Source organism: Lepidochelys kempii, chromosome 1 (genome assembly GCF_965140285.1).
Source record: "Lepidochelys kempii isolate rLepKem1 chromosome 1, rLepKem1.hap1, whole genome shotgun sequence".
Classification (NCBI taxonomy): domain Eukaryota; kingdom Metazoa; phylum Chordata; order Testudines; family Cheloniidae; genus Lepidochelys; species Lepidochelys kempii.
Genome location: NC_136380.1, coordinates 214,513,957 through 214,537,349, shown reverse-complemented (window position 1 = coordinate 214,537,349; position 23,393 = coordinate 214,513,957). Strand labels below are relative to the sequence as shown.

Genomic DNA, 23,393 nt, shown 5'->3' with positions numbered 1-23,393 from the left:
TCCATGAGGATGGAAAGCTGATACAGCTGCCAAGTGGATCTTGAAAGCAATAACTGCCAACCATTGCTGTTTTAGGTGTAATAGTCCAGGCTATGGAAGATTGAGGACTGCACTGGTGAAACTCCAGATTAACGAGACCAGAGGGAAAAATGTTTCCACTTTGACATGTAAGTAGACCTGGTGGAGGGCTCTCTACTATTTAAAAAGACACTGCAAACTTTTTCTGAGCAAGACTCCTCCTTAGGATTTACCCATGGAGTTTCCAAGCTGTTAAATGAAGCCCCTTCAGTTTCAGATGGAGCAGCTGACTGTGATTTTAAGAGATTAAGTCTAGGTCCAATGGAAGCAAAATTGGAACCTCCATTGGCAGATGCAGTAGAGTGGAGAATTAGTGCTGCTGGGGCTATTAGTAAAGATCAGATGGGACCATGCTCTCGGGTTATACTAACACTCTGTGTAGGAGTGGGATCAGGGAAAAAGTGTAGCCGAGTTTGTCTGATCAGAGTAGAAGGAAAGCCTCAAGGAGCTGGGACTGTGACCTTCTAGGAAGCAACAATGATGGCCTTTCCTGTTGGTTTTGGTCGCAAATAGGTCTATCTGGATACATCTGTGCAGAAAGACCATTGTGAGAACAGCCTTTTCCCTTGACTTGAGGTAACGATCCAGAATATGAGCTTCCCCTAAACACTTTAAGCAGCTTGAGTGTGCGTTGCACACAGGCATTGGCCTAACACAAGAGATACAAGGTTGAAGTCTGGTGACTGAAGCATCCCTTGGCACAGAGAAATGGAAATCCCAAACCAGGGACCAAAAAAGAAACTAATCCTATCTACTATAAAACCAGAAAATTATTATAAATTTTCAAGAAAAATACACAGAGCATTTACTAAGGCACGTCAAGCAATTCCAATGACTGTCACGGGCAGTAAGAAGCAACTGAGGCGGCTTTGGGAAGCCTGGACCCCTTTATACCAGCATACAGTGGCATGCAGAAGAGGGCACTCAAACTGCCCTGATGGATACCACTGAGGGAAAAAAATTTCTGACAACTGCAGGTGGGGCATATACACACAATGGTGGAATGTGCAATCATTCAGAGAAGGGGACACACAGTTTGGTTACACTGGTTGCAAAAGCAGGAGGGTAGTCTCAGAGAGGGGATATTACAGGTGCTTTGTGACCACCGTACACTGGCTGTGTTGGCACAAAGTTGACACAACACAAGCATGTCTGAATTTTTCTGTAGTGTCCAGCATGCTTTTGGGCACTATAAACAAATCAAGTGTATTCATAACAGCAGCTATCATTTTGTTATCTAAGTGCTGAAAGATCAAAATATAGTAGTTCAGCTGTTTTAAAAGTAATCATGGAAGAGACACTTCTACCTTTCATTTGTTTTGTTTTTTGGTAGTTAAATCACTTTTATTTGTGAGGAACGTCACCCACACTGCACATTTTCTTATAGATCTTACAAAGGAAAGCAGAAATTTCTCCTCCCCGTGTCCTGAAATTAAGCAGGACTGGCACAAAAAACAAAAAAAAAAAAAATCCCTCATCACACATGGGAGGTTTTAGCACCAGCGTCCAGTAAAAAAGCTTTTGACTTAAAATTTCATTTCTTTGGTTGGGGTTTTCCCCCCCACCTTCTCTTTTCTTAGTTTGGTACCAAAAGAAAAACTGGAGGGGAAAAAAATATATATATATAATAGCGAAATGGTGACATTTTAAAAATCCCCGCAGTTGCCGTGGAAGCTGGGGAGGTCGCTCTGACTCTCATTCTCTCTCTCTCTCTCTATGCGTCTGTTGCAGGCGTTCCCTGGATCTCGGCTGCTGGTATATTTTTTATTTCTCTTAAGTTCCGATGTTTCAAATCTTCATTGTTTTCATCACTTGTTTTCATTTTATTGCTTGGATCTTTCTTTGGTGTTATTTTTGTAATTACACTTTAGGACACCTGTAGGAAAGGTCAAATCGAACAAGTGATTTCTTTATTTAATTCTTCAAATATCCCCCCTCCATTAACTCCTAGGCCTTGTCTCCACTAACTTTTAACCAAGTTTGTAGCTACAACAGCAAGGAATGTGGTATAAAACAATAAACCTGTAAGACTATTGGCTCTAAGAACAGCTTTTATCCTTGTACAACATGGCTAGTAGCTGTGACCAGTCACAGTGTGCTTCCCTTCTCAGTGACCTTGTCTGGAACATGATTGTCTACTTGTAACCAGTTAAATTTCACTTATTTTGCAGTGTAGACGGACCCCCACTTCCCAACAATGCTTGTATAACCAGTTGGTCCACCGTCCTCCAAGAACTTTGAGGACGTGGTCATCCTGCAGTGTACTGCATTCCAAGTTGCTGGTGTTGCTCTACGTGCATGTCCACCAGGCACTCTGCCCCCTGCTGAGGTGCTCTGCGACAGTACCAGACATTCCCAAAATGCACTGACAAACACAGTGAGGTAGTGTAGCAAGTACAGACACAAACACCATTGACACATGGCTGTGTCATGAAAAATGCTCCTGTATGGACACAGCTCACCCAGGTTTGTCTCAGCTGCACGTCTCATGACCTAGTTACAAAGATACTGTTGAGTCTTATATGCATATCATCTAAAAATTGTCTGATGGAAAACTGACTTTACTGGAACAGTGTGATTAACACAGTTGTATCCCAATACAATCATAAAAACAGTTTGATATTCCTTGTATGGATGGGAAGAAAAAGCATGGCCTCATGTTATGCAATTATGGTACACAGGCCTTTAAATATCAGGGGCCCTAATCCATCTCTGATGCAATTCCTTTGATATCAATGGAGTTATGCCAGGATGTCATCTGGCCCCAAGGCTGAGCCCCAAGTAAAATCTTCAGGATTGCTCCTGATCCATTCTATTCTGAGATGAAGTCTCTCTTGCAGCCATGTTCCTCACCCCTATTCCTAATGTCTGGTCTTCCGCCCACACCAAAGTCCTAGATGAAGTGTGGGTTGGATATGAGCATGGGGGCAGACCCCAAAAAACAGAGAAAAATAATCTTTAGGGAGGGGAAAAAAATGGAAAATAAGGAGGAACAGGTTGGACTTCAAGTGTCAAGAAAAGGAAACCTCCATCTAGAAATGTCTCTGGGACTGGGGCAGTGGACCCTGCACACACAGCTAAGAGAACTGCTGAAGATTTGAGAATCATTTCTGTGCTATGGAATATAATTGTGGCGCCAGCTGCCCAAGGCTCCATGGCTGCCATCAAATAAACCCAACTCCCTCCAGCTGCAGTGTCTGAGAGGATATTGTCAGGTGACTTTTGTGAGCCTGTCATGGAGACAGACAGCCCTGTCAATGTGCAAAGGGGAAATTAAGATGGTAGTGGCCTGCTAATTACTAGGCCATAGAGCAGTGGTCTCCAACATTTTTACACCCAAGATCACTTTTTGAATTTAAGTGCAACCCAGGATCTGCCCTGCCCCACCCCCGAGGCCCTGCCCCTTCCCCAAAGCCCTGCCTCACTCACTCCATCCCCCGCACACTCTGTCACTCGCTCTTCCCCATCCTCACTCACTTTCACCAGGCTGGGGTTGGGGTTCAGGAGGCGGTATGGGCTCTGGGCTGGGGCCGAGGGGTTTGCAGTGTGGGAGGAGGCTCTGGGCTGAGCCTGGGGCAGGGGGTTGGGGTGCAGGAGGGGGTGAGGGCTCTGGGAAGGGGGTCAGGGCTGGGGTGTGGCCTCCCACCAGGCAGCACTTACCTCCAGCGGCTCTTGGTTGGCGGTGCAGCGTGGCTACCGCTAAGGCAGGCTCCCTGTCTGCTCCAGCCCCACGCTGCTCCCGGAAGGGGCCAGCGCACCCTGCTGCCCCTGGGGTGGGTGGCACCTGGCTCCATGCGCTGCCCCCTCTGCAAGCTCTGCCCCCGCAGCTCCCATTGGCCACAGCTCCCCGTGCCCGGCCAATGGGAACTGTCGGGGCGGTGCTTTCAGGCAGGAGCAGTGCTCAGAGGGAGACCCCTAGCCCCACGCCACCTCCATGGCCGTGCTGGCTGCTTCCAGGAGCGGCATGTGGCTGGGGCAGGCAGGGAGCCTGTCTTAGCGGCAGCCCTGCCGGAGATCGCGATCAACTGGAAGATCCTCTAGGATTGACCAGTTGGTAACCAATGCCATAGAGCGAAGGAGAAAATTTCGCTCAAACTCTGGATTTTCCTATATTCCTTACCTGAGGGATGGTAAAGGTGCCTTGGGAGCCGGACATTATTCAGCACTGCTCTGCTCGGTCACTGGAGCAGGGTTCTCAGCAGGTATTTCGGCCACCTTGGTCTGAAAGAACATAGTTGCATGGAATAGGCAAAGTGATGATTTCCAGCCCCTTCCTCTATTCAGTATTAGTATCAATAATTGAGGCTTGGAAATCCCAAGAAAAATGAATCCTCAAACATTGACCATAGTAGAGTTTTGCCTTTAGCACACTACTTCCAATTCAGCTCCAGCACGGAAGGAGGAGATCAACTGTCTCATGTGGTTTGCAGAATGAGACTCAGTGCCTTTCATCGCTAAGCTTCTTGCTGGACTCTGCAACTAGGTCATTGGGACTGACTGGTTCAAAACAATCAAGGAATGGGATTTGAAGCCTTCACATCCAGGGCATTGATTCCAATACAGACCCTGTTTGAAGAGAGATGGATGGCTCAGAGGGAATGGGGAAAGGCAGTGGAGTTCCATCACCTCAAGGACACTGGATCCAGTTCAGAAATGGCCAACAGTTATTCCCATCTGATGGCTGTTTACCATCCTGTGTGAAATGAGTTGGTTCTTGAGCAAGTTTCTAGTAGGACAGGTGATTATATCAAATACAACCACCCTCACATATAGCACCAGTTTTGGCAGCCTCAACACTTACCTATGATATCCCCTGCCCATGCCTTTCAGCACAGGGTTAGGGACACGGGCAGCAGGAGAGGGAAGCTAATAGCTACAGAGCTGTCTTAGGTGTGCATGTTGGCAGCACCAGTCCCAGAACTCAATATACCTCTCCCCATTGCCAGGGATGCTCTCACCTCACTGCCATCTTGGGATGGAGCATTGGGCGGGCGGGGTCGTCGCCGATAATTGTATGGGCGCCGGTATCCACGACGGGATGGCTGCTGGCTCATAGCATTAGCCTCATGCTGGTTCTCCTTGTTTTCAGCCTCTCCGACCACTGGTGCAGGGCGTGGACGTGGGGGTCCTCTGAACAGGAGGAGATGCAGAGAAAATAGATATTTTAAAAAAAAAAAAAAAAAAATCAGTAATTGCTACCAGTAGAACCTCCCCAAGTGATAAGAGTCATCTCAAACAAGTTCCCTTTCAACTCCAGCAGACCAAACTTGAACTGGGTTCAGCTGTGAATCAGAGATGGTGCAGACCCATGAATTCATCCAATCTATCTCCCTGCAGCTACAAAGGACAAGATACCCACCCCAACCCCTTGTAGGCTTCCTTTCCTACCCTACAAGAACACTGTCGGAGAGTGTCAAGCCAATACAATTGAAAACGGTGACCAAAAAACTTACTGCCCACCACCCAGTTTCCATTAGTTATGTGGCTTAAGCCATCCTGACCCTCACCGTAGGAGCTAGGGGCCAATACAGCTTTCCAAAAAAAGAGGTTTAACAGCAAAGCCACAGTCTCTCTGGATTTACAGCAGGGCAAAATCCTGCCCACTGATCTCACACAGAAAACAGTATGTAATTCACTAGCTTCAAATGTACAAGTGAGTGATGTCATCCCCATAGGAGGAGCGCACAGAGGGGATATGGGACTTAGTCAAGGTGCACAAGGCTTGTGTTTATGGCACTAAAGGATAATGATTCTAGTCCCAGTTCTAACAGAATGAGTGTGATTTATGCAGAGTCTGTGTGAAGAATGTGGAGTCATTACAGCTGAGCAGAAGATCTGACCTTACTCCAGATGAATGCAGTTCAGGGTACCTTATCTCACACTCACCATTCATGCCCTCTTTGTGGGATGAATGAGACACATTCAGGACAAGCATCTGAATGGTCCTTTCAAATTGGAGGGGCTTAGTTCATTAGAAGTGGGGCCAAGTCTCAAAAAAAGTTTGGTGGTTTCCAGGTTCAAGCCTCGGATGAAAATTAGGCAAGTCCTGATTTTACCTAAACCTGTTCCTTGTACCAGTCCTACTCATGAAACCAAAGAGGTCAGAGATCTCCACAACCGATGTGGTGGAAGCTCCATTGTGAGTCATTTAACACGAGGACTGGAGAATTTCCTGCTGAGTGAAGGGAACAATCCTATATTGCCAGTGGAGGATGTAAAACATGTAACCCAAAGAGAGTCCATGAACTTGCTGTTGGAAGGCACCAGCGCTCATGTGAAATCCACCTGACCTGTCACTGTGTTATTTTTATCCCAGTCATCTAACCAGTCATTTTGCTTTCTGGGGAGGAAGGGAGAAGTTCTCTAACCCCTCCCAAAAGCAGTCTGATGAGTGTCCCCCCCTTTAAAGTCACCACATTTTCTTACAGGAGTGGCAAGAATAACTCTGCAATACTCTCCTTTACCCAGCCAGTTATCTTGAGCATTCAAGAAACTTAGGGCATAGCTACACTTGCAGATGTAGAGCGCTTTGAGTTAAACCAGCCTCTGGAGAGCACAGTAGGGAAAGTGCTGCAATCTGTCCACACTGATAGCTACAAGCGCACTGACGTGGCCACGTTAGCAGCTCTTGCAGCGGCCACAGAGAGCAGTGCATTGTGGTAGCTATCCCAGTATGCAAGTGGCTGCAATGTGCTTTTCAAATGGGGGAGGGTGGAGGAGTGTGACAGGGAGTGTGTTGTGTGTATGTGGGGGGAGAGAGAGTGGGTTTTTGGGGGGCTGAGAGCATGTCAACATGCTGTCTTGTAATTTCAGACAGCAGCAGACCCCACCTCTCCCCCGCCTCTCTCTCACACACAGCATTCCACAGTAATGGTTGCTTTGTCTTGGGGCAGATAAGCAGCCGGCTGTCAGAAATGGAGCTTTCAAAGGGCACATCCGCATTCCTACAGCGAGTTCAAAACAATGAAAAGAGTGGCCACTTGACTTAAGGGGATTATGGGACATTTCCGGAGGCCGATCAGAGCGCAGGAATGCAACATCTTGTTCACACTGACGCCCAGGTGTTTCAGCCAAGGCGCAACAAGAGTTAACCTTCTTACTGAGGTGGAGTACCAGAAGTGCTCTAGCCATGGAGTCAGAGTGCCCTCTACGTGCCTTGCCAGTGTGGACGGGTAGTGAGCTAGGGCACCCAGGGCTGCTTTAATGCGCTCTAACTTGCAAGTACAGCCAAGCCCTTAGGCTTGCCTATACAGAGAAGACACTGTGGAATAAGCTGAAGTGTGAATTTAAAGCTCAATAGCTATTCCAGACTCTTATTCCACAGTAAGAGTGCCTTTGTGCAGTTTAGCTTAATCCAAGTGGACTTAATTTAAGACTTGGAAGTGGATTAAGCTAAACCACATGAAGGCACTCAGTTTGGAATAAGTGTACACACTAGAAAACTGTTGTGGAATAGCTATTTCCCCCATGCAGACAAGTCCTTAATCTTGAGGTCCTCCCTCAAACCTAGCCAATCCCCCCCAGTTCCTGCAGAAAGTGTCCGAACAGCAGGATACTACAGAGTAATTGCAATGCTCTGATTAAAATCAGGACTCTAACTGTCCTTTTAGATCTTGAAGGGTAAGACTCAAATAGTCTGTCTACACTGCAAAAAACCCAGTCAGCAAATTTTAGAGCCCAGGTCAACTGACTCTGGCTTGTGGAGCTCACACTACAGGGCTTAAAAAAAAAAAAACAGCAAGTGTAGTTGTTCCAGCTTGAGCTGAAGCCCAGCTCTGAAACCCAGCACAGGGGTAGGGTCTCAGAACCTGGGCACCAGCCCAAGTTTCGCTGCTGCGTTGGGCTGTTGGTTGGTTTTTTGGGTGCAGTGTAGTCATACAGGAAAACAGGTAATGTGTGACAAATTTCAGAATGTTGCCAATTGTTGAGACACCAGAGACTAGGGAAGAGGAATCACATACCCTAGTTCCACACATTCTCATACCCGCAGGCAAGTCCCATCACCCCTCCTTCAGCTTCCCCTCTGTAAAATGGCGAGAATGCTTTTTACACACAAATCTTTGTAAAGTATTTTGAGTTCTGGGGATTCTGTACCAAAATGTTCTTAGGTACTATATAGGCACTGTGACAGCTTCAATCCAGTGGTAGCTTGGATAGGGGAGAGTGTATGGTACATACCTGCGATAGCGCGCGCGATAGGAGGGATTCCGATGGATTTGCTGATGAAGCTGTGCTCCTTCTGGGACCCCATCCTTGATTTCCCCATCACCACCCTAAGACCAAACAAAAGGATTATGGACATGTTGGCAGCTGATGGAGGATTTCTACACTACAGACGGTTGGAGTGAAAGCCAGCTAGTCCTTCCTCTTCTGATCATGGGACATGATATGAGAACAAAGGGGAACATGGTAAAATTAAACAACCAGTAAATTTAGAACAAAATCAAAGGTAATGTATGTTCATGCTGCATTTGGCTGACCTGTGGAACTCACTGCTGCAGGGCGTCAGTCAACAAATATGGCAAGTTTTTTTTAAAAGAAGATCGTATAACTTTGTCCATTAAAGGAACTGAGAACTCATACTTCAAGGTGCAAAATAATCAGTTGCAGGGGACAGAAGCTTTCAAAGCATTATACAATTAGCCAAGTGCATTATAGGGTTTTTTCCTTTTTTGGAATTGAAGGAATATTTAATATGCGAGGCACTATACTGGACTATATGGACCAACAAGCAGAACTGTCAGGAGCAAGATATCAGGGCAGATGGACCAGTGGTCTGTATGGCAATTCCTATGTACCAAAGAAGGAAGAACAACATGGTCAGAAGGCTCTTACTCTGACAAAGAAGAAAACTGGAAGTACACGAGAAAGCAATGCCCCTCCCCTTCCTCAAAGGAAACAGATGGTAGAAAAGCCACCTTAGGATGCTTATTCACTGCTCCAGAGAGGCAGAAACCTTACCAAAACTGCTTCTGACACATGCTTGGGAGTGCCCCAACCCTGGGCACCGTGTGTTCTTGTATTATTCATCATGGGGGGGGGAAGGGGGGTTTGATATATATCAGGTCCTTCCTGGGGCTTTTCTGCCTCCAAAGTTTCCTAGAGACACAGAGCTGCTCTAAAGACACTTGCAGTTTCACATGCTGTGCCTGCATATAGCTATGCCAACTATTTTTAGCAGCCTGACAGGGGCAGCTGCTGGGGTGGAGGAGGGGTGGAGAAAAGTAGGGAGTGGAATCAAGACAAAGAAAAAAAACAAACAGAGAGAGAGCATGTGAAAGAAAACAGCACATCAGGTAATGCCGTTTGTTGGTGGAAAAACTGACAGACAGAAAAGTAACCAGAGGAATCTCCATCAAATGCTGGCTAAATGGATAGTACTGGTAGAGGTAATCAAATACAATCTGAAAGGTGTGAACACCCAGGAGGGAAAGACAACTTGGACATTTAGAGTGGTTTGAGATAGAACTATTACTCTTATCCTTTTGGAATCAGAAGGCTTGCAACATGCTACAAAACAGGTGACAGTAAAATAATCCCATAGTTTCAGAACTCCCCCCCTACTTTCTTTCTTTACTTTCTTATGTTTCATGGGGTGGATAATGCCTGGGCACAGACTGAGTTAAGACAGACAGCTCTAGATCAATAGTTTCCTCCAAGCGAGATCCGTTGAACAGCAGATGATCCACAACAGGTGACATCTTTCAGAATTAGCAAAGGGGATGGCGGGAAGGATGGAGAGTTACTGGCTTGTCCACGAAGAATGAAAAGTTGGAGAACTACTGAAATATGAATACTACAAATGCATAGAGAGGCAACAAGTGTCCCATGGCTCCAGTGAACTCCACAGGTCATTGCAATAGAGATTACTGGGTTTCTCAATCACCTCTTCATCAGAGAAAGCTGAATCCTGCTGCCTCAGTCCTCCAAACCCTGCAATTACCATTTGAATGTCAGAATAATGTAACTGGATTATACCTTTTTGAGGGACAATTATATTGTTGTTTAATGAGGATGGAAGTGTACCAGCAGAAAATCAACCTGGAAGTTCAGTCACAACCGTGTCTGAATCACTCCACTGAGAAGCAAGTTCACAGACGTAGAGGCAGATGGGTCAGCAAGGGAGAAGGGAGCAGGGCAGGGAGGTAATCATAGTTTCCAGACGCTGTTTTACCTGCGTGCCATCAGCAGCATGGGAATAGACCCGTGAGCGACGGTCAAAGGTCTGTCCTGCGCGGTAAGGTGGGAAGAAGCGCTGCCGGTATTGTGGGCGGCGCAGCTGGTTCCGTGACCCTGGGATATGCCCTTCGGTGATGAGAGGATCCAATCCTTCACTGCTCCCGCTCCCCTCCTCCTCCTCCTCCTCACCCGGGTACTGACGAAGCAAAGAAACACAGAGTGAGAACCAGGAGGAGGAGGAGGAGGAGGGAGGGGGCAGATGTCAAACCAAGGCCTCCCCTACACAAAACCAATGTAATTCTAGACTGCACACACTTGAGCACCTTATCAGGGAGGAGACAGTCCCTTTCTGTGACTCCAGTGCGAATGCACCAGGTCAGCAACATCCAGTTCCAGGCACTGCAGTGCCAGAAGATGCAGTCACAATGAAGGGAATGAGGAGAAAACAAAAACAAAAACAAAACAAGAATGATGAAGGGGCTGGAAGGTCTGATTTAAGAGGGAAGGTGCAAAAGATGACATGCAGCCTATCTAAGGAACAACTCAACAGTGGGAAGGGGCATAATGTGAACATCAAGGAGCAGGAACTGATTTTAGGGAGAGGGAGGTACCACGGGCCATGACTGGAAGCAAATACCATTTCATCATTCCCTTTGTGTATTTGCCTACTCTGATCTTTGTGCCTTCTTCCACGCTAGCCACAGGCCTGCATTGTACTCCCTTATCCTAGCATGCATACCTACCAAATTTCTCCTCAAGACTTCCTTGCACTGCAAAGCCCAATGCAGATCAGCAGGCCCCTCCCGTACCCACTGCAATGGATGTGTGTGCTGTAGACAGATGATTACTAGAAAAGTCACACTCCCCCACATCTCTGAGAAGCCAAGACTAGAACCCTAGTCCTTCAGTTTGAACAATATAGGCCTGTACCATTTGAACTACAGGAAATCCCCTTTACCAGGCTTAGGGCAGGTATACACTTGCATCAGCACAGCTGTACCAATGCAGTTGCATGCTGTAGCGCTTCTGGTGAAGACGCTCTAAGCCAGTGGTGGGGAACCTGTGGCCTGCGAGACATTCTGCTAACGTTGACCGTCTGCAACAGTGGCTGCGGTTCACCATTCCCAGCCAATGTCCCTAGCACGTCCCTGCGGCTGCCACTGAAATCCCATTATGACAATATCACTAGTGCTACCAATTTTTCAACTGATCATTTTAGCAATAGCTTCCAGCCAATATACATGGCCCACAATCCCAAACCATTTCCTGAGCCTTTGACACTGCAGAAAAGTCCTACAATAGCCTACGTATCTGCCAAAGCCTCCATCTTCCCCATGGCAGCTTCCAAAATGCAATTTAATTTAAAACTCTTGCAGCATATAGAAGAAAGAAAATTTAGGGGCAGTGTAAAACCTGTGAATTGAATACCCAAATAAATAACTGAGGGAATACTATACTAATTGGTCTTTTCATCTGAATTTAATTCAGTAAAATCCTCCCCCTTTTCATTTAAATGCAGCTTCCAGAGAATTTCTAGTTTAGACATGGAATCCAGGATTTTGCTATAGTTTAGGTCAAGCTGACCATGTTGGGGCCTTGATCAGGGTGTACACGACACCATGATACTAAATGATAAAGAAATAAAACAAAATTTTATCACAGAATCTTCATCTAGGTCTCCCTACATATGTTGTGTTGTCTGTTGACTTCTGTGGCTTGCACACAGTTGACCATATGGTCACATACATGGCATCAACTGTTTATATGGAGCTTTACAAACATACCATAGGGAATGAGCTGTATCCTATACACTCACCCCCAAGAGTTGACCATTTAAATGTTTGTTCCTACTATCAGTGAAGTCAATGGCAGAAAACTTACTACAAACACTTACTACTACCTCTTCTACATAATCTAGAAGTGACATGCAAAAAAGTCTCCTTTTTCCTTCTCTGTGGAAGTACAAAGAAAGTGTGTGTTTCTCCAAAGTGGATTTTCTCTCTTTTTTGGGCTTTGAAACATCAAGACAATCAAGTCAGGTCTTCCCTGGTTTTTGATAGAGCACTACTACAAGGACCAGTGAATAGGAGTGGTAGCCTTTATAGCCTGCAATTGACAGGAATTGGGTGTTTGTGTTTTTTCACTAAGATCTTTTTCTCAGGTTTTTCTTTCCTCCTAACAAGCCGTTCACACCTTGGATTCTCCACTCTGTTACACCATGTTTATGCCATTGTAACTCCACTGACTTCAGAAAAGGTGAAGAGTACATGGAAATGATTTAGCAGAGTTAAGAAATAAGTGTATTAGTGTTTTTAGACAATAAAATAAAATCCTTTCCCCTCACAGTTCCACAGGAGACTGAAGCCTGGATGCCATAATCCTACCAGTTCTTTAGCCATCTATAAAGTCTTCCAGGAGGGAGTAGAAAATACCTGAATTTCTAATATTAAAAAAAACAAAAAAACACAAAACAACATTGTGCAGGGGTCAGGAAAGACAAAAACATTTTAAAATATTCCTCCAGGTTTCTCCCCACTATAGATTATAAAGCGTGGGGGGGGAGGGAGAGAGAGACGGGGACGGACGGACAAGTCTAATTCCTCCACCTTTGCAGGAATATACCAGTTACTTCAGACTCAAGGTCCATCTAGTCCAGTATCCAGTCTCTAACACTAGCCAGTATGAGATATTTCAGAAAAAAGGTTAAGAACCCTGCAGCTGGGGTGGGAGGGCCTCCATGAAGACCTTGTCCTAATAGTCAGAGATTGGCTTTAATCATGAAGCTGTTTATCCCTTTCAAGACCTTCCTTTGAGCATTAATTATTATAACTCTGAATAGGCTTATCCCTATAGTGCTATCCCTCTTTGAATCTTTTTTAAGTTTTTGGCCTCAAGAACATCCCCTGAAAGCAAGTTCCAAAGTCCAATTATATATTTCCTTGTTAGTTTTGAATTTGCCACCTTTCAATTTCAACATTCCCTTGTTTTTCTGTTATGAGACAGGGAAAAACAGAAGCTCTAACCTACACACACACACACACACACACACCATTTTATATACTTTTATCATGTCTTTTTTTAGTCATCTTCTTTCTAAGGTAAGCCATCCAAATCTTTTAATTTTTCTTCATATGACAGTCTTTTCCATGCTTATCCATTTTCATTGCTCTTCACTGAGCCCCTGTATTTTTGCAATATTATTTTAGAGGTGAGGTGACCTACACTGCATGCACAATTCTGAAGTGACCCAGTTCTCAGCTAGGCTATTCCTACTGTGCAGAAAGACAGAGGCAAGCTAATACAAGGGAGATAATCTTAAATGTTAAACTTTAAAAAGGAAACACCCAGAAGTTTGGTAGGGACAATAAGATATATATAACAGAACATTAATATAAAGTAACAAATACTTGCTTAGGAAAATAAACTGTAAATTACCATCACAAAAGAAATTTGTTAACACCATGTTGTGTCACCCCAAGAGAGAATCAGCACCTCCTCTCCCTGAGCTTCACCCCAGTTATTCCACCACCTTCACCTCTCTCTGGCTTGCGACGCTCCTTTGCTTTGACACTCCAATGACCACATCTCTTTCCTACAGGTCCACTCCTCTACCTGATAGCCACACTCATTCCCAAGGCGCCCAAACTGTATTCCCTGTCAATGTCCCAGTGGTCAACCTCATCATTCACAAGGAGGTATGCCCCTCACATCCAGGCTCCTTGCACACTGTGTTTCAGACAGTTAGCTTCCTCTGGCAAATCCCCTTTTTATCCCAGCACCGCCTCTTTTTGTCTCCTCCTTCTTTAACTACCTTCCAACTCCTTCCCCTCTCCCTGCTCTCTCATTGCCAGTCTCTCTCCAAGGACAGCATTCTATGCTACTGCATCACAGCTGCAGGCCTTAACATTATCCCTCTTGATTGAAACTGCAGGAGGGGCTAGTCCCAGGGCCAGGGCAACTACAATTCCAGATTAAACAGATCACTGATTCATGTAATGGCATTATATGCCATTTCTTATGCATCTTGTTCTCCTTTGACTGCAGCTGCACACTGAGCAGAGGTCTACACTGAGTTGTCTACAATGATGTCCAGGCCCTTTTCTTGTGTAGGATAGTTAAATTAACATTTGTCTTCATGTTGCCCATTTACCTAGCTTGGTCGAGTCTATGTACTTCCTCACAGTCCTCTCTAGTTCTGACTAACCTAAATAACTGTTACCTGCCGATTTTGCTACCTAACTGCCCTTTTTGTTGTTAAACACTAGACCCAGTACAGAAACTTGAGTCATCCCACAACCTTTTGCCATAACGAAAGTTGACCATTCTACTTTGTCTTCTGTCTCCTAGCCAGTTTTTGATCAAATGACAATACTTTGCCTCTCACCCCATGATACTTAGCATCTTTAGTAGCCTATGGTAAGAGACTTTGTCAGAGACATTTTGAAAGTCTAAATTAATTATTTCAACTGGTTCTGCTTTGTCCACTACTTCATTGACAAGGCCAAAGAATTTTAATAGTGTTGCACTAGATCTATTTTCCTTCGCAAGAATTGTAGTGAGTAGACCCTGTAATAAAACATCTGGAAGATTATTTTTAGTTATTGTTTCAGCCAGGTTACCAGGTACAGACGTACAGCTTATAGAACCTATCGTTTCACAGATCACTGAGCCGTTTTTTAAAAAATATATATCGTCACCCTCCAATCCTCCCATATAGCAGCTAGATTTAATGAGAGACTGAATGGTTTCTGCTAGTATTTAGGAGCACTACACTGTCCTGTTTATGTATCTGGATGGAGCACATCAGACTGTCTGGAATCCCACATCAACAGACTGTCTGGAATCCCACGTGTTCCATATGTCTTGTCTTTTATGGCCTTGGCAATACACACCCTAGTCAAGATCGAAGGCATCGGGGCAACTATGCTGAGTTGGGAAGCAATAGGTACCATCCTGAAAGTTTCTAACCCAACTGGCATTCAGGACCACTCTGATAAAAGGTGATACTTTGTGCAGGTTGAAAAGTGGGTTTCTTCCAATTAATCAACTATCCCAAAAACTGGAAGACGCTGAATACATACTGAACTGCTGAGGAGAGGTCCTGTGGAGCCTGTCAACCAGACGTGTAAACAAATATTGCTTAGTGTCTGAGGTGTGCAGCAACCACTATGAAGCACTTGGTGAACACTCACAGGGCTGTGATAAAGGAAGGACTCTAATGCCTTGTCTCCACACAGAACCTCAGAACTTGATGCAAGCATTTGGATGCTGCATGAAAGCAGGTGTTCTTTAAGGAAGCCATAAATGCCCCCCATCATGAACATCCTGAATGTGAATGGTTACATGTACCTGTTGAGGTTTCTGAGGTCCACAATGGGTCTCAGGCCATCATTCTTCTCAGGGATCAGGAAAGAGAAAAAATAAAATCTTTTCCCTTCAGCGTTTTTGTGGAAACTCCCCTGTAGCTCTTCTTGAGAAGAGAATCCACCGCTTCTGACGGAACTGTCTCAGAATATGGGTCCCTGAAGAGGGAGGTGGCAAGGTGGCACAATGAAGAACTGGATGGAGTATTTGTCACTGACTGTGTCCAGTACCCAGAAATTGGAAGAAATCCTATACTAGATACTGTAGAAAGAAAGACTGGATCCAGAGGATAGGGAGACAAGATGTAAATTGGTGCACAGCTCTCAACTACACCTCGCAAAACTTTTGGATAGAGGCCAATGCTGACTCTATCCAATGGCAACGAAACCTGATTCTATACTGCTGAGGCAAGTAGCAAGTTTAGAAGGAGGTGGAGCATATCACCTTTGGGGCTGTATGCTTTGGTGTTGTGAGGGAACCTGACTTTGAAAGTAGGAAGGGCAGACCTCCTCCAAGTTGAGGAAAAGGACTGCTATCCACCAAGAGCAGGCAGAGGCCTTAATGTTCTCTAGGGCTTCATCTGTTTTGTCATTAAAGAAGCCCAGGCCCTCAAAGGAGTACACTCCTATGGCCAACCATCCTTGACTTCTGTGCAAGGCATCATATGCTGCTTTTAGGGAGCACTTAGCAAGCACATGACCCTCAACAACCAGTGTCCTAGGTCATTTCTTCTGTTCCTCAGGAAAAAACTCCAGGATGTGTCTTGTGGTATCCACAGGGCATAACTGTAATGGGACATGTGGCTTACAGTTGGCCACCCAAAATCCTAGTGAGACAGGTAAGTAGGAACATCTACCAAAATATCCAGTTAATATCCCCTCTGTCAGAGAGGGTAGAGTGGAACACCTTACTGACCCTTCTTTCCTGTGCTGCAGGTAACAGCACGGAGTTTGCCAAGCAACACTAACTGATGTCCTTCACGTGGTTTAACATAAACTCTGTCTACTCTCTTGGAAATGAGAGCAAAGAGAGCCAGATATCCTTAGGCACAGTTGTAGGCAGAGCAAGCTTGTCTCTGGTCTGCATCTGGAATCTGATAAACAGGGGATTGATATCTCTGGTGCCATAACCTTTTTTGCAGCTTGAGAACACTTGCCATTCTCCCCACTAGTTACTGAAACAGTATCTGTTCGTAAGGAGGGAAACAGATGAAGCACGAATTTGTTCTTCTGATGAGACACTATTCGTATGTGCCTACAAAAGGAACTTGAATGTTTCCTCTGAAGGAATCTCATACTATTCCACAGATGTGGATAGATCTAAGAGGTTTCTTACTGGTATCCGTGTCAGCAAAGACAGGCTGTGTCAGTGGCAGATGAGGAATAGGTGCCTGTGAGGGCATTGGTGCAGAGAGAAGATATAGTTTTGGAAGGGTCACTGGTGCCAGTGCAGAGATTGGCCTCAACCTCCAGCAAGGCTTTCATGGAGTCTTGTACAGAGGGCAACACAAGTTGAAGATGGCCCTGCAAGATATCCTTCCATGATACCTTGATCTGAGGTGGGGGTAGATGACCAGGGTCCTGAGGCTGAGTCAGGAGACCCTCCAAGTTAATCTCTGAAGGGGTTAAAAGGTACCCCCAAGGCAGTTCTGGATTAAGACAAGAGAAATCAGTACAGGCACAGAATTCAAACAGCAAAAAAAGCAAGTTGTGGGGTGGTTAGTTGCCTTGACAGTGGACCCCCCGCCAACTCAGGCGCACAGATATCAAAAGGCAACACTGCCACCTGAACCAATGAGGAATCCAAATTAGTTATGACAGCTCCTGAGAAGCATGGAGAACAGGCGACGGCAATGCCATAAGAGTCTTCAAGGCCCTCATGGATTGAAGAGAATAAAGGAGAGGGATGTGGCTTCCTCTCTCTTTGTTGTTGCTGCCTCCTCTGTCAATGCTAAGGTTTGAAATCTTAACAATTGGTGCAGATATTGCCACGGTGTAAATCTAAAGTGGCACCTGTGACGGATTTACACCCAATACAGAGCCAAGGAAATTCCGATCTTCGGCCCATGATAGAAGGTTGTTCTGGCCTCAGGGCTCCCAAGTGTGTGTCTTGGACCCTGTGTCAGAGGACCTCAGCACAAAGGCTGAACTGAATACCTTTGGCAGACCTGTCAGGTTACCAGGCTGTAGGCTTAGATTTGAGGCTGCAGGCTCATCTCAATCTCCCATGTGGTCCACGGAATGAAAGTATAGCACTCTGCACAATGCTTTACTGAATGGGTTTTACCCAGGCACAGGAGGCACCAAACATGGGCATCAGACTTTGGCATAATCACCGGGCGAAAGGTGCACTGCTTGAAGCCCTTGCACAGATAGGGGCCTAACATGGTCCCTGTACGGGCAAGGAAAGCAACTGTTCATTCCATCACTTTTTGGGCCAGCGTAGACAGAACCAAAAAGGAGTGAGTGAAGAGAATAGAGTGAGCACTTCACTGTGCAAAGAAATACAGGCACATTTTTAAGGCGGAAAATATTTTCACCACCAAAAGCCACTTTTCACATCCTCCTAGAGACAGACACCAGAGAGGGATCTCTTCAGAAAAGCTCAAGTGGCTGAGTGTATTATGTCAGCTCCAACACTGTGGACACATAATAATGGTAGAAGACAGTGGCCGGTTAACCTCTCCCCTCTGGGTACATCAGGAGGAACATACCACTTGCCTCCAAGTTCAGCTAGATTTGTTCATCATGACATAGAGCTTAACTTGGAATTCCCCACTCCTCATGCAGGGAATCTCAGGATCTGGGTTTGAAGTGGGAGTGCTGGAACTAAAAATGAGCCCAACTTACATTACGAGGTGGTCCACGGCGTCTGCCATAATAGCCACGTCGGTAACGGCGCCTGTCTGCAGCATAACGGCTGCCTTCCACAGGGACTCCATCTGGACCAGTGACATTGGCTGCTTCTGCACCCTGAGACAGAAACAGAGAGAAAGGACGTGATGAAAAACATGCAAGAGAACAAGAACCAAGTGGAAGGTGTACAGACCCAGAAAAAGGAAGCAAGATGGGGAATCAAAACACCTCCCTGTTTCCAGAATTAAGGCAAGAGGTGACTGTCTTCCCTCCAAATAGCAGGTTTCTTTGACGCTGCTTATTTTTCCATTCCTCACAAGCTGCATATGGCAAGAATGCACAAGCAGGCCAGGTATTCTCAACTTCATTTCCAGAAAGAGATTCACAAACTATAGGGAGTTCAGAAGAGATCAGCAAAATGATCAGAGGGCCAGAAAAATTGAATTGAATTATGAGGAACAAAAACAACACCACCCCTAACCAACCAAATAAGCCACACACACACCACAAATCAAAACAACCCTTGAATATCTACAGATTAGCTAAATGACAATTAACAGGGAACATGAATCTACAAGTATTTGAAGGGTACCAATACCAAGGACAGAGAGAATTATTCAGCGGGAACAAAAATGTGCATGTACAGACCCACAGCCCTCCTATTTAAGAAAAAATTATAGCCCATAAGAGTAATGGGATGACATTCAAGAGAAACAATTTCAAAGTGGAGATCCTGATATATTTTGCAAAGATTTATTAGACAGAACAATAGTCTCCCAAGGGAAATAGCAGAAGCTCCATCAGTAGAGTAATTTATCACTAGACTGGACAGAGCACTAGAGGACATATACAAAGGAATGATCCTACATCCACCCCCATTGGGAGAAAGGTGGAAATGGACTACTCAAGACCACTTAGGCCTCTCTCTCTCTCTGATTCTCTCACCTTCTCTCCCTCGACCACGTCAAATTCTACAGTCTCTCCATCACCAACACTGCGCAGGTATTTCCGTGGGTTGTTCTTCTTAATTGCGGTCTTTAAAGAGACAAAACAGTCATCTTGATCAAAAGTCAGAGGTGGAATGCAACAGAAATCAGATTCTCCCAGAGCAGTTCCCCTGTTAGCAAGTTAGTGGCTGGCAGCAAGCAGACAGAGTGGCTGCTATCCCTTGCCTCTGCCAAATCTCAGACTATTCATGTACAGCCTCACTGCTTTATTCAGAAAGGGCACTATCTAGTGATTTAAATGACCTTGAGCAACTTAGTATCTCAGTACCATACAATCCTTAGCAGAGCATAACCTCTACCTCAGAGTACAGTGAGAGATATTATTCTCATTTTTTAGACATGGAACAGAGGCACTAAGTAGATAAAGTTACTTGCCCAAAGTCACACAGGAAGTCTGCTGGATTGAACCACGGCAGGAGCCAAACCAAGGTCTCCCGAGTCCTAACTTACCCTCTTACGCTCCAGACCATCCCTACAACCCCACTGGCATCCACATTGGCAATTTCTCCCCATATAGTTCAGAGTACCATGGTATCTGTGACAAAGGCTCTTAATGCTGTCATGACAGTGGTGTTTCTGTATTATATAATGGAAGGAATATTTTACCCTAGGTGTTTGTCTGGGTAGTAGAACCAAGGGCAAGAAGAGGAGGCCCTTTCTGAAAGTCACTTAACAGGTCATTAATAATGCCAGACCAAGTAGCATTAATGGTTCCACCCCTTTTCCTAAGCAGCATCCTCCACCCCTGCCCCCCCCACACCAAAAAGTTCAAACATGGTAAGTCAGAGAAAGAATCAGATTGAGAGATGCTCAGAGTCACAGGAGGATCTGAACTTGCTAACAGATACAAGTTAGTTCTGTTCCTGTAACTCAGGAGGGAAGTTCACCTAACTGCTTGTGGTGAAGCATTAGATTAGATTAAATATGCCCATATGCCATTTTTTCCTCTAATGCTCTGGTCCTTTGTCTTAAGAAGGTCGTTGGACACCATCATTGGTCGCAAGTCCTCAAAGGGAAGAGACAAGTGCCTGAAACCCACTTGGACCTGCATGGTGATAAGTGTTTTGTATACGTGGGATAGCGTACTTAGGTCCTGATCTAATTCCACACAGACACAAGAATGGGCAGGAGGCCCAAGACCTGACGTCCTTTCAGAGACCATAGAGGACAGAGGTCCAAAAAGCCACACGACCTTGACAGCATCTTGAATTTCTCTTCTCTGTGGACAGCAAAGGAGAGATGGGCAGATGTGAATTAAACTGAAATCTCTTGATGGATGACAATATTAACTGTGCATCCCTCTACCCAGACCACCACCCCCCATATCCAGTAGTGCCCCCAAAGTTTCAACAAAGGGAACGCAGAACTGTGCAAGATGTTTGCAACAAAATCTGAAACTATGCAAAACTTCTGGCTTTGGGCTCTGTTCCACTATCAAAGCTCAGCCCATATTCATTGAAAGGCTCCTTGAGCAATTAGTGGGCTACACCTACATCTACTAAAGTTAATGCAATTTATGTCAAAGATTTTAACTGAAGCACTATCATAGAAACATCGGGTTGGAAGGGACCTCAAGAGGTCATCTAGGCCTTCTTCTGGTGCTGAGGCAGGATTAAGTATACCTAGAAGTGTTGTCAAGCACTTTGAGATCTTCACATGAAAAAAAGGTGCTATATATAAGAGCTAGGTATCACAATTAACAAACCTGGACACAGATTAGATCAAAACCAGGAAAATTTGATACCAGCACTGGATTTAGACTCTGGAGATTTGGGTGCAGTTCCTGCCTTCGATGCAGACTTCTGTGTGACTGTGGCCACATCATTTCATCTGGTTCAGTCTCTCCTAGCCTACTCCCATTTGTCAAATGAGGAATCTAATATCAGATTTACCTATATCACAGGGGTACAATAAGAATAAATTCATTCAAATCTGTGAGGTGCCCAGATGCTATGGTGACTGAGGACAGACTGGATAGTTTGTGGTATTATGAGATTTATGGATAGAAAGATTGCAATTCTTAATATTTCACTTAGAGAAAAAGGTGATAATAGAAATATATTATACATGGACAGATTCGGGAGATATACTACACAGAGACAAAACTAATTCTGAATGAATTCAAAATTGAAACAAAGTAAAACACACAGATTGTACATGAAGGAACAGTTCACAGTTCAGGACCTCTGCTGAAATAACCTTAAGGGATGCTAACAGAGCACTCAAGGATTTATGATAAGGCTATTGCAGAGAAACTAAATGAATTCTTTGCACTAGTCTGCACAGTTGAGGATGCGAGGGAGATTACGAAACCTGAGCCAGATTTGTCACCTAAAAAGAATGAGGAACTGTCCCAGATTGAGGTGTCATTAGAAAAGGTTTTGGAACAAATTGATAAGCCAAACAAGCAATAAGTCACCAGGACCAGATAGTATTCACTCAAGAGTTCTGAAGGAACTCAAATGTGAAATTGCAGGACTAACTGTAATCTGTAACCTATCGTTTAAATCAGCTTCTGTACCAAATGACTGGAGGATAGCTAATGTGACACCAATTTTTAAAAAGGGCGCCAGAGGTGACCCCAGCAATTACAGCTGGTAAGCCTGTACTTAGTACTGGGCAAACTGGTTGAAACTACAGTAAAGAACAAAATTATGACACACAGAGATGAAATAATTTGTTGGGGAAGCGTCAACATGGTTTTTGTAAAGCGAAATCATGCTTTGCCAATCTGCTAGAATTCTTTGAGGGGGTCAACAAGTATGTGGAGAAGGGGGATCCAGTGGATATGGTGTATTTAGATTCTCAGAAAGCCTTTGATGGGTCCCTCACCAGAGGCTCTTCAGCAAAGTAAGCAGTCATGGGATAAGAGGGAAGGTTCCCTCACGTGGATTGGTAACTGGTTAAAAGATAGGAAAGAGAGTAGGAATAAATGGTCAGTTTTCAGAATGGAGAGAGGTAAATAGTGGTGTCCCTGAGAGGTCTGTACTGGGATCAGTCCTATTCAACATATTCATAAATGATCTGGAAAAAGGGGTAAACAGTGAGGTGGCAAAATTTGCAGATGATACAAAACTGCTCAAGATAATTAAGTCCCAGGCAGACTGCAAAGAGCTACAAAAGAATCTCTCAAAACTGGGTGACTGGGCAACAAAAAGGCAGATGAAACTCAATGTTGATAAATGCAAAGTAATGCACATTGGAAAACATAATCCCAACTATACATATAAAATTATGGGGTCTAAATTAGCTGTTACCACTCAAGAAAGATCTTGGAGTCATTGTGGATAGTTCTCTGAAAACATCCACTCAATGTGCAGCAACAGTCAAAAAAGATAACTGAATGTTCAGAATCATTAAGAAAGGGACAGATAAGACAGAAAATATCATATTGCCTCTATATAAATCCATGGAAAACCCACATCTTGAATACTGCGTGTAGACGTGGTCGCTCCATCTCAAAAAAAGATACATTGGAACTGGAAAAAGTTCAAAAAAGGGCAACAAAAATGATGACAGGTATGGAACAGCTGCCATATGAGGACAGATTAATAAGACTTGGACTTTTCAGCTTGGAAAAGAGACGACTAAAGAGGGATATGATAGAGGTCTATAAAATCATGATTGGTGTGGACAAAGTAAATAAGGACATGTTATTTACTCCTCATAACACAAGAACTAGGGGCCACCAAATTATATTCATAGATTCATAGATACTAAGGTCAGAAGGGACCATCATGATCATCTAGTCTGACCTCCTGCACAACGCAGGCCACAGAATTTCACCCACCCACTCCTGTGAAAATCCTCTCACCTATGTCTGAGCTACTGAAGTCCTCAAATCATGGTTTAAAGACTTCAAGGAGCAGAGAATCCTCCAGCAAGTGACTCGTGCCCCATGCGACAGAGG

General features: G+C 44.8%; 1 protein-coding gene across 2 annotated transcripts in view; it reads right to left on the bottom strand.

Annotated features, from left to right (window-relative positions):
- Window positions 1–1,386: 1,386 nt before the first annotated feature.
- Window positions 1,387–23,393, bottom strand: part of YBX3 (Y-box binding protein 3) — a 37,025-nt gene continuing 15,018 nt past the window's right edge. Inside the window, exons 4-10 of one of the 2 annotated variants that reach the window (XM_073312907.2) lie at window positions 19,422–19,511; window positions 18,471–18,593; window positions 10,253–10,453; window positions 8,257–8,351; window positions 5,037–5,208; window positions 4,199–4,299; window positions 1,387–1,954 (exon numbers count right to left, since the gene is read on the bottom strand). In XM_073312907.2, the coding sequence (XP_073169008.1) occupies window positions 4,234–4,299; window positions 5,037–5,208; window positions 8,257–8,351; window positions 10,253–10,453; window positions 18,471–18,593; window positions 19,422–19,511 (747 nt within the window). In that variant the 3' untranslated portion in view covers window positions 1,387–1,954; window positions 4,199–4,233. The remainder of the gene's footprint in view (window positions 1,955–4,198; window positions 4,300–5,036; window positions 5,209–8,256; window positions 8,352–10,252; window positions 10,454–18,470; window positions 18,594–19,421; window positions 19,512–23,393) is intronic. The other variant, XM_073312913.2, reaches the window with a different exon arrangement.